The sequence below is a fragment of the Coregonus lavaretus genome (genome assembly GCF_964263955.1).
Source record: "Coregonus lavaretus genome assembly, chromosome: 39".
In the NCBI taxonomy this organism is placed as follows: Eukaryota; Metazoa; Chordata; class Actinopteri; order Salmoniformes; family Salmonidae; genus Coregonus; species Coregonus lavaretus.
In genome coordinates this window covers 8,246,945-8,258,897 of record NC_140026.1, presented here as the reverse complement: position 1 = coordinate 8,258,897, position 11,953 = coordinate 8,246,945, and the positions used below count along the sequence as shown (strand labels likewise).

At 42.6% G+C, this 11,953-nt stretch overlaps 1 protein-coding gene across 2 annotated transcripts; it reads left to right on the top strand.

The window, feature by feature from the left end:
- Window positions 1-1,648: 1,648 nt before the first annotated feature.
- Window positions 1,649-6,826, top strand: LOC311113082 (retinal guanylyl cyclase 2-like). Of its 2 annotated transcripts, XM_084156216.1 has the most exons (6): window positions 1,649-1,819; window positions 1,914-2,012; window positions 3,285-3,379; window positions 3,658-3,746; window positions 3,844-3,947; window positions 5,424-5,511. In XM_084156216.1, the coding sequence occupies exons 1-5, from the start codon at window positions 1,669-1,671 to the stop codon at window positions 3,935-3,937; spliced, it is 528 nt and encodes a 175-aa protein (XP_084012342.1). In that variant the 5' UTR covers window positions 1,649-1,668; the 3' UTR covers window positions 3,938-3,947; window positions 5,424-5,511. The 2 variants fall into 2 exon arrangements, with proteins under 2 accessions (XP_084012342.1, XP_084012341.1); XM_084156215.1 differs by lacking the exon at window positions 3,844-3,947 and having other exon boundaries at window positions 5,424-6,826.
- The last annotated feature ends 5,127 nt before the right edge of the window (window positions 6,827-11,953 follow it).

The following is an 11,953-nucleotide window of genomic DNA, read 5'->3' as shown; positions in this document are numbered from 1 at the left end:
TTATATTTGAGATTCTTCAAATAGCCACCCTTTGCCTTGATGACAGCTTTGCACACTCTTGGCATTCTCACAACCAGCTTCATGAGGTAGTCTCCTGGAATGCATTTCAATTAACAGGTGTGCCTTGTTAAAAGTTAATTTGTGGAATTTATTTCCTTCTTAATGTGTTTGAGCCAATCAGTTGTGTTGTGACAAGGTATGGGTGGTACCCTTGTAACGCCAATGTAGTGGGTTCGATCCCCGGGACCACCCATACACAAAAAAAATAAAAATAATGTATGCACGCATGACTGTAAGTCGCTTTGGATAAAAGCGTCTGCTAAATGGCATATTATATTATATTATTATACAGAAGATAGCCCTATTTGGGAAAAGACCAAGTACATATTATGACAAAAACAGCTCAGATAAGCATAGAGAAACGACAGTCCATCATTACTTTAATACATGAAGGTCAGTCAATACGGAACATTTCAAGAACTTTCAAAGTTTCTTCAAGTGCAGTAGCAAAAACTATCAAGCGCTATGATGAAACTGGCTCTCATGAGTACCGCCACAGGAAAGGAAGACCCAGAGTTACCTCTGCTGCAGAGGATAAGTTCATTAGAATTAACAGCACCTCAGATTGCAGCCCAAATAAATGCTTCAAAGAGTTCAAGTAACAGACACATCTCAACATCATCTATTCAGAGGAGACTGCGTGAATCACGCCTTCATGGTCGAATTGCTGCAAAGAAACCACTACTAAAGGACACCAATAATAAGAAGAGACTTGCTTGGGCCAAGAAATACGAGCAATGGACATTAGACTGGTGGAAATCTGTCCTTTGGTCTGATGAGTCCAAATTAGAGATTTTTGGTTCCAACCGCCATGTCTTTGTTAGACGAAGAGTAAGTGAACTGATGGTCTCCGCATGTGTGGTTCCCACCGTGAAGCATGGAGGAGGAGGTGTGATGGTGTGGGGGTGCTTTGCTGGTGACACTGTGATTCATTTAGAATTCAAGGCACATTTAACCAACATGGCTACCACAGCATTCTGCAGCGATACGCCATCCCATCTAGTTTGCGCTTAGTGGAACTATCATTTGTTTTTCAACAAGACAATGACCCAAAACACACCTCCAGGCTGTGTAAGGGCTATTTGACCAAGAAGGAGGGTGATGGAGTGCTGCATCAGATGACCTGGCCTCCATAATCACCCGACCTCAACCCAATTGAGATGGTTTGGGATGAGTTGGACCGCATAGTGAAGGAAAAGCAGCCAACAAGTGCTCAGAATATGTGGGAACTCCTTCAAGACTGTTGGAAAAGCATTCCTCATGAAGCCGGTTGAGAGAATGCCAAGGGTGTGCAAAGCTGTAATCAAGGCAAATGGTGGCAACTTTGAAGAATCTCAAATATAAAATATATTTTTATTTATTTAACACTTTTTGGGTTACTACATGATTCCATATGTGTTATTTCATAGTTTTGATGTCTTCACTATTATACTACAATGTAGAAAATAGTAAAAATAAAGAAAAACCCTTGAATGAGTAGGTGTGTCCAAACTTTTGACTGGTGCTTTATATATACTGTATATATCACCTGAAGTTAATTGACTAATCAAAATGTTACCTACCTGTCCTCCTCTCTACCCATAGGTGGAGACGATAGGCGACGCCTACATGGTGGCGTCAGGGTTACCGGTTGCCAACGGAGATCGTCACGCGGCAGAGATATCCAACATGGCGCTAGACATCCTCAGTGCTGTGGGCACCTTCAAGATGAGACACATGCCTGACGTACCTGTACGAATACGCATAGGACTACACTCAGGTGAGAGATACAGGGGGTACACACTCATACATATGAACGCACACGCGCACAAACACAAAGCGCCTCATCTATCTATTGTGTGTGTGTCTTATAGGTCCGTGTGTGGCGGGGGTGGTGGGACTGACCATGCCTAGATACTGTCTGTTCGGAGACACAGTCACCACAGCCTCTCGTATGGAGTCCACTGGGATGCGTAAGTTATAGTACACGATGCACGAGTGCGTTCGGAAAGAATTCAGACCCCTTGACTTTTTCCTGTATTTTGGGAGTTTCTCCTATTCTTCTCTGCAGATCCTCTCAAGCTCTGTCAGCTTGGATGGGGAGCGTTACTGCACAGCTATTTTCAGGTCTCTCCAGAGATGTTAGATCGGGTTCAAGTCCGGACTCTGGCTGGGCCACTCAAGAACATTCAGAGACTTGTCCCGAAGCCACTCCTGCGTTGTCTTGGCTGTGTGCTTAGGGTCGTTGTCCTGTTGGAAGGTGAACCTTCGCCCCAGTCTGAGGTCCTGAACGCTCTGGAGTAGGTTGTCATCAAGGATCAATCTGTACTTTGCTCCGTTCATCTTTCCCTCGATCCTGACTAGTCTCCCAGTCCCTGCCGCTCAACAAATCCCCACAGCATGATGCTGCCACCACCATGCTTCACCGTAGGGATGGTGCCAGGTTTACTCCAGATGTGATGCTTGGCATTCAGGCCAAAGAGTTCAATCTTGGTTTCATCAGACCAGATAATCTTGTTTCTCATGGTCTGAGAGTCTTTAGGTGCCTTTTGGCAAACTCCAAGCGGGCTGTCACGTCATGTGCCTTTTACTGAGGAGTGGCTTCCGTCTGGCCACTCTACCATAAATGGGTTCTTCTTCCATTTAAGAATGATGGAGGCCACTGTGTTCTTGGGGACCTTCAATGCTGCAGAAATTTTTTGGTACCCTTCCCTAAATCTGTGCCCCGACACAATCCTGTCTCGGAGTGCTACGGACAATTCCTTCGACCTCATGGCTTGGTTTTTGCTCTGACTGTCAACTGTGGGACCTTATATAGACAGATGTGTGCCTTTCCAAATCATGTCCACAAGTGGACTCCAATCAAGTTGTAGAAACATCTCAAGGATGATCAATGGAAACAGGATGCACCTGAGCTGAATTTCGAGTCTCATAGCAAAGGGTCTGAATACGTATGTAAATATGTAAATTTCAAAAAACCTGTTTTTGCTTTGTCATTATGGGGTATTGATGAGGAAATTTATTTTATTTTATCCATTTTAGAAAAAGGCTGTAACGTATCAAAAAGTGGAAAAGGTCAAGGGGTCTGAATACTTTCCGAAAGCACTGTATCTGCACTGTTCTAGCTTAAGTTGATTCTGAAGAAGTAAAGGACTTGTTGTTGTGCATCAAAGAGACATCAAGCTTCTCTAGAGAGTGTCTATGTGAACTTGACTTTGTGAGTGTCCTGCCGCCTGTATTTGCAGCATACAGAATCCATGTCCATAACAGCACAGTTAAAATCCTGCTGGAACTCAAGGCAGGATACAAGGTGCAACTGAGAGGCAGGACTGACCTGAAGGTAAGAGACAAAAGACTGAATATCCCTGGGAACACCATCATGTTGCATACAGTAAGCTAGAACTAGAATAACTACCAAGAACACTCCCTAGAACTACCAAGAACTCTCTAGAACTCCTTAGAACTCCATAGAACTCCCTAGAATTCCTTTAGAACTCCCTGGAACTCCCTAGAACTCCACACTGAACTCTCTGTCTCTCACTCTCTCTCGTCTTTCTCTGCCCTGTCTCACTCTGTCCTCTCACTGTCCTTTCCTCCTCTACTCTCTACTCTCCACAGGGAAAAGGGGGAACAGAGGAGACCTACTGGCTTATAGGGAAGGACAACTTTGAGAAACCTCTCCCCGTCCCCCCCGAATTCAAGAAAGGGTAAGGAACGGCTTCATCCCTTCCCTCCCCTGTCTCTCCTCCACTGTCTGTGTCTTTTCTTGTTGATCCTGCCTCTGTGTCCGATTCGTTTTCACAGGCAAATGGCTCATGGCCTGCAGGTGGAGGAGATAGCGAGGTACAAGAAGAAAAAAGCTGAGAAACTGCAACAGCTTACAAAGAAGAATAACTGAATTACATAAGGTAATGTTATGCATGGAAAATGTATAACATTACTTGTTTGGTGACGTTTTTACTTGCTGTAGTTTGGGACTTGCCAGGCGGTCATTGTACATACTAATTTGTTCTTAACTGACTTGCCTGGTTAGATAAAGGTTAAATAAATGAAAACTCAATCAAACTTAGGACAAACATTTTTTTGTTTGGTTTACCACCCAACACCATTCATATTCATTTGTTGGTCACTGATCAAATCAGTTCTTCTACTTTACAAGTTTAAGGCCGGGATTCAATCAAAGGTGCGTTTTTCTACAATGCACTTTTGATTCAATCCCGGCCTAAGTTTCACTTGTAAACAGTGATATGTGAAAATTTGATTATGAGTATTTCAATATAATTTTAGCTAATCTACTGGTATGAGAGCACCATTGTGTTTTTTAATAGAGCAACAAATCCTGATCCTATCATAACTACCCCTGGGAGGGCAGATATCTTGATACATCTGGGACACGTACCTACCATGTAGTTACTATGTTATGTGAGCTGGGACAGGTAGATACTATATAGTTAATATGTAATGTGAGGTCGGACAGGTAGATACTATATAGTTCATATGTAATGTGAGGTCGGACAGGTAGATACTATATAGTTCATATGTAATGTGAGGTCGGACAGGTAGATACTATATAGTTAATATGTAATGTGAGGTCGGACAGGTAGATACTATATAGTTCATATGTAATGTGAGGTCGGACAGGTAGATACCATACAGTTCATATGTAATGTGAGGTCGGACAGGTAGATACTATATAGTTAATATGTAATGTGAGCTGGGACAGGTAGATACCATACAGTTCATATGTTATGTGAGCTGGGACAGGTAGATACTATATAGTTCATATGTAATGTGAGCTGGGACAGGTAGATACCATACAGTTCATATGTTATGTGACCTGGGACAGGTAGATACCATACAGTTCATATGTTATGTGAGCTGGGACAGGTAGATACCATACAGTTCATATGTTATGTGAGCTGCCTAGATAGACTGCTGCCTACAGTGTGGAATCCCTGTTATGTTGTTGTTTGTACTGTATGTTACACTGTCTATGTATGTTGTATGTTGTCTATGTTCTTCCCTTTAGTTTTGTTCCTGAAAACTCACTAACTTTCGTGTAGTAGTTACATATTTATAATTTTTCTAAATGCCCATTTGATACCAATACCATTATAATGTCTGTATCACTTTCAACAGAGTTGGTGTTTCATGAAACATGTATGAACCCTGAACTGGGTCCACAGTACTGCTTCTCCCTGGTAGTTCATTGATTTATTCTTCAATGTCACCAATTGACCAGTGAGTCTACTCGTTGGTGTCCCAGGTCTGAATCTGACAAGCAGTACTGTGGCTGGACATGGAGGCCTGGAACTGACTGACCCCTAGTGTAAGCCACGTTAGGACTAACTCTCTCTCTCTCTTTTGTATTATGTGTGTTCCAGGTCTGCCCAGCAGATCAACAAGGACTTCAAGCGGCTCCTCCAGAAGGCCGTGAAGAAAATCTCCACTGTCAGAACGGTGGCTATGATCACAATGGTGGACGACGACAACGTCATGATGCACCACCACTGACCAATCAGACTTCATGATGCACCACCACTGACCTTTGACCGGTCTTTCAGACTGATTCTGTGTCCATTTTGAGCCTCGGATCCTTACTATCTCTCCATGGTCAACGAAGAGGGAACAGCAGGAAGGAAGAGGATCTAGTGACAAGTTTGTGTCTGCAAGTTATTGGTGAATATTCAGAAAGGGGCGCTTACAAGTGTCTGGTCATGCATTGCCCAAGCAACGGTGTGTGTGTGTGCGTGCGTGCGCCTGCATCTGCATGTGTGTGTGTGTGAGATGGGGGAGGGACATGAAATGATGTGCTGTGTAGAGATTACTGCAGCTCGTTTTAAATATGAAGCATCTTGCCAGATGGTAGGACGATGAGTCACCTGAGCCAGGGACTATTATTAGGACTGCATTACGCATTATAAACTGGGTGGTTCGAGCCCTAAATGCTGATTGGCTGACAGCCGTGGTATATCAGACCGTATACCACGGGTATGACAAAACATGTATTTGTACTGCTCTAATTACGTTGGTAACCAGTTTATAATAGCAATAAGGCACCTCGGGGGTTTGTGGTATATGGCCAATATATCACGGCTAAGGGCTGTGTCCAGGCACTCTGTGTTGCGCTGTGCTTAAGAACAGCCCTTAGCCGTGGTATATTGGCCATATACCACACCCCCTCGTGCCTTATTGCTTAAGTAAACCACGGATCGGATCTGTCAGGAGATGAACGCTTTGCTCAAACTTTTCCTGCTTCCTGCTTCCTGCTTTCTTCTCCTCCTTTCCTCCTTCTAATCCTCCTCTCTTCCTGACCAAACAGTCTCTCATGAGCGTCATGTTCCCTGCATCCACACGTTTCGAGGAAGCACACTGTCAATCTGCTGACTTACTGAAACGCAAGCTTTGCTTTTTTAGCTTTGGTGTGTTGTGTTGTGTTATGGTGATGTTCTTTAATGTAAACCTCAGACTCTTCTAGGAAAACTCTCCTGGATTTTGTATTTGTCACATCCGCCGAATACAACAGGTGTAGGCTTTACTGTGATATGCTTACTTATGAGCCCTTTCCCAACAATGAGGTGCAAAAAAACAAAAAAATTAAAAATATATGATGGGTCAGTGATGGGTCGCTACAGGTGTAAAAATCAAGTCCCCGCATAAGTGATACGTTTCTGTAACATGTATAGCACATCTGTGAAATCACTCACAAAAGACTTTAGGTTTTTAAATGAATTTGTAAATTCGTGGGGCCTAGAAGGGGCTGTTATGTATAGGATGTGCTTTTGTATGTGAGAGATAATCCATCAAATATCACCTGTAGGACTTCTCTGATTCCTGTACGGATGTCTTTCTGAATTAGTGTTTCTATCATGATTTCTCAACATTATAACAAATTCAAGACAATATAATATTCTGTTTGTCTACCTGTGTTGGTTGTATTTATGTGTACTGTAACTTATCAGCATGGTTTGCAATACAAATGTGGCTTTTTTCTTGCCTTAAATACTAACAATAGACACTTGTCACTACTGGTCAGTTAACCCACAATAATGCACTTCCATTACCCGTATGTGGGGACTCATGGCAATATGTAGGCCTACTGTATGGTTATGCAGTTAAATGATCGAAAGACGGCACACTGTTACAATAAATGTATTTCCTAGATCACAAATACTGTATTTTTGGTATTCTGAATGGCATTCAAATTAGATACACAAAGGTAAACCTAATAGCCTTATCAATTATGAAAATGATTTGTATCAGTGGTTAGTAGAGGTAATTTATTCGACCCTTCTCCCATGTACTGTCCCCACTCCCCATGTCACAGGTTTTAATCGGTAGAGACTAAATTGACTTTTCTGACATGCAAACCAATCTTTAATGTTAGAATAGGTTATAATTAGGTTAGAGTCAGGGTTAAGGGTTTGGTTAAGGCTATGGTTAAGGGTCAGTTTGCATGCCAGAAAAGTCCCTTTGGTCTCATTCAATCAGTTTTAATTAAACTACAGTGCCCTCCGGTGGCAGACAGAGCAGACGCAGCAGATGGGCCCCCAGAATGCAACTGGGATTGGGATTATCTACTGCTCTGCTCCTGCCCCGACCCGATCTGCTGCTCCTAGAACATCATGTACAGGAGGGGCCGGTTCATCCTTAACCAGATTGTAATCCCACTATAAACCTGCTCATAGAGGGACTCGTCGAGAAATGATATGCTGCCTGGGAATACGTATCAGTCTACAGTACAGTACCATCTACTGTACATCAGGGTTCCAGATCCTACCGGCTTTTGTAGGTTTTTGTTACAGCCAGGCAGTACAGACAGAATATATGATAATACACTGCTGCCTGGGAATATGTTATCAGTCTACCAGTAGAGTCTGGTGGGAGGAGCTATAGAAAAACGGGCTCATTGTAATGGATGGAATGGGAGAAATGTAACGGAGTCAAACATGGTTTCCATATGCTTACATTTGACATTTTAGTCATTTAGCAGACGCTCTTATCGAGAGCGACTTACAGTTAGTAAGTGCATACTTTTTAATACTTTTTCGCTCTACCAACTGAGCTACAGTGAGGAAAAAAAGTATTTGATCCCCTGCTGATTTTGTACGTTTGCCCACTGACAAAGAGATGATCAGTCTATAATTTTAATGGTAGGTTTATTTGAACAGTGAGAGACAGAATAACAACAACAAAATCCAGAAAAACGCATGTCAAAAATGTTATAAATTGATTTGCATTTTAATTAGGGAAATAGGTATTTGACCCCCTCTCAATCAGAAAGATTTCTGGCTCCCAGGTGTCTTTTATACAGGTAACAAGCTGAGATTAGGAGCACACTCTTAAAGGGAGTGCTCCTAATCTCAGCTTGTTACCTGTATAAAAGACACCTGTCCACAGAAGCAATCAATCAATCAGATTCCAAACTCTCCACCATGGCCAAGACCAAAGAGCTCTCCAAGGATGTCAGGGACAAGATTGTAGACCTACACAAGGCTGGAATGGGCTACAAGACCATCGCCAAGCAGCTTGGTGAGAAGGTGACAACAGTTGGTGTGATTATTCGCAAATGGAAGAAACACAAAAGAACTGTCAATCTCCCTCGGCCTGGGGCTCCATGCAATATCTCACCTCGTGGAGTTGCAATGATCATGAGAACGGTGAGGAATCAGCCCAGAACTACACGGGAGGATCTTGTCAATGATCTCAAGGCAGCTGGGACCATAGTCACCAAGAAAACAATTGGTAACACACTACGCCATGAAGGACTGAAATCCTGCAGCGCCCGCAAGGTCCCCCTGCTCAAGAAAGCACATATACAGGCCCGTCTGAAGTTTGCCAATGAACATCTGAATTATTCAGAGGAGAACTGGGTGAAAGTGTTGTGGTCAGATGAAGTCAAAATCGAGCTCTTTGGCATCAACTCAACTCGCCGTGTTTGGAGGAGGAGGAATGCTGCCTATGACCCCAAGAACATCATCTCCACCGTCAAACATGGAGGTGGAAACATTATGCTTTGGGGGTGTTTTTCTGCTAAGGGGAAAGGACAACTTCACCGCATCAAAAGGACGATGGACGGGGCCAAGTACCGTCAAATCTTGGGTGAGAACCTCCTTCCCTCAGCCAGGGCATTGAAAATGGGTCGTGGATGGGTATTCCAGCATGACAATGACCCAAAACACACGGCCAAGGCAGCAAAGGAGTGGCTCAAGAAGAAGCACATTAAGGTCCTGGAGTGGCCTAGCCAGTCTCCAGACCTTAATCCCATAGCAAATCTGTGGAGGGAGCTGAAGGTTTGAGTTGCCAAACGTCGGCCTCGAAACCTTAATGACTTGGAGAAGATCTGCAAAGAGGAGTGGGAAAAAATCCCTCCTGAGATGTGTGCAAACCTGGTGGCCAATTACAAGAAATGTCTGACCTCTGTGATTGCCAACAAGGGTTTTGCCACCAAGTACTAAGTCATGTTTTGCAGAGGGGTCAAATACTTATTTCCCTCATTAAAATGCAAATCAATTTATAACATTTTTGACATGCGTTTTTCTGGATTTTTTTGTTGTTATTCTGTCTCTCACTGTTCAAATAAACCTACCATTAAAATTATAGACTGATCATTTCTTTGTCAGTGGGCAAACGTACATAATCAGCAGGGGATCAAATACTTTTTCCCCTCACTGTAAATGAATTCCATTCCAGCCATTATAATGAGCCCGTCCTTCTATAGCTCCTCCCACCCAGTTTCCCCTGGTGTCAACAGTACAGTACCATTTACTGTACATCTGAGTGAGTGGAGCAAAAATACGAGGTTTGCAGGTTTTAGTTCCTTCCCATTACTAAACACACAGGTTTTGACACGATCAATTAACTATGTTGAAATGTCATGCATAAAAGAGAGGAGACTAGAGTGCTTTCATGTAGGGAACTGTTATATCATCTGGGGTTTAGTGGTGTGTGAGGAGGGGGAGGAGAGGGGGAGGAGGGAGAAGGTGAAAGGGAGGGAGGAGAGGGGGAGCATAATGTTTCCACCTCCATGTTTGACGGTGGGGATGGTGTTCTTGGGGTCATAGGCAGCATTCCCCCTCCTCCAAACACTGCGAGTTGAGTTGATGCCAAAGAGCTCGATTTTGATCTCATCTGACCACAACACTTTCACCCAGTTCTCCTCTGAATCATTCAGATGTTCATTGGCAAACTTCAGACGGGCCTGTATATGTGCTTTCTTGAGCAGGGGGACCTTGCAGGCGCTGCAGGATTTCAGTCCTTCACGGCGTAGTGTGTTTCCAATTGTTTTCTTGGTGACTATGGTCCCAGCTGCCTTGAGATCATTGACAAGATCCTCCCGTGTAGTTCTGGGTGGATTCCTCACCGTTCTCATGATCATTGCAACTCCACGAGGTGAGATCTTGCATGGAGCCCCAGGCCGAGGGAGATTGACAGGTCTTTTGTGTTTCTTCCATTTGCAAATAATCACACCAACTGTTGTCACCTTCTCACCAAGCTGCTTGGCGATGGTCTTGTAGCCCATTCCAGCCTTGTGTAGGTCTACAATCTTGTCCCTGACATCATTGGAGAGCTCTTTGGTCTTGGCCATGGTGGAGAGTTTGGAATCTGATTAATTGATTGCTTCTGTGGACAGGTGACTTTTATACAGGTAACAAGCTGAGATTAGGAGCACTCCCTTTAAGAGTGTGCTCCTAATCTCAGCTCGTTACCTGTATAAAAGACACCTGGGAGCCAGAAATCTTTCTGATTGAGAGGGGGTCAAATACTTATTTCCCTCATTAAAATGCAAATCAATTTATAAAATTTTTGACATGCGTTTTTCTGGATTTATTTGTTGTTATTCTGTCTCTCACTGTTCAAATAAACCTAACATTAAAATTATAGACTGATCATTTCTTTGTCAGTGGGCAAACGTACAAAATCAGCAGGGGATCAAATACATTTTTTACTTCACTGTATCTATATATATATATATATATATATATATATATATATATATATATATATATATATATATATATATATTTGCAGGAAAAAAACATATGGGGATTGGAAGTGATGCAGACAACTACATTGATGGAACTTACAATCTATCTGCAATATTAAAGCTGATCTACCCCCTAAAAGTAACACAAAAAAAAACCAAATATATAAAAAATACAACAAAAGATATATAAATTAAAAAAAATGTTCAAGGAAAATGTGACTCTGTGCAGCCAATGGTAATGTCTGCTTTAGGTATAATGCCAGTTGTGGATTTGACAGCTGTAATGCAGTTCCACCTCAGACACCGTCAAAACAACTTTGGATGTCGGCTAAAGCGGATCTGATTGAAAAGAGCCCCTATTCACATTATGACCAAAGACACTACTGTTGTGTATTATAATATAATATAATATAATATGCCATTTAGCAGACGCTTTTATCCAAAGCGACTTACAGTCATGCGTGCATACATTTTTGTGTATGGGTGGTCCCGGGGATCGAACCCACTACCTTGGCGTTACAAGCGCCATGCTCTACCAGCTGAGCTACAGAGTATTCAATTAAAGGGGCAATCAGCAGTTGCTACATCCATTTTTGGACTTGATTCTTGAAGAATATAACTTATAAATGGATCACGAGCTTAGTTCAACAGTCGTATCCCATCAGAACCCAAAATATAATGTTTTATGACAATGTTTGTAAACAAAGTAACTGTAAAAAAAACACTGTATAGCCTAAAAACATGGTTAAAACTATCATTTAGATATCATGGATGGTCAGTCTTTGCATCCATAGCTCTGTTTTTGAATTTGAGAGTGGTTACTTTTCTCCAGCCCCATCTCCCCGCTTTTTAACTAAACAGTTGTGGGGAGTCATCTTTGTTATTGTTTTAACTGCTGATTGCCGCTTTAACAAGGTAGGTGTCTGG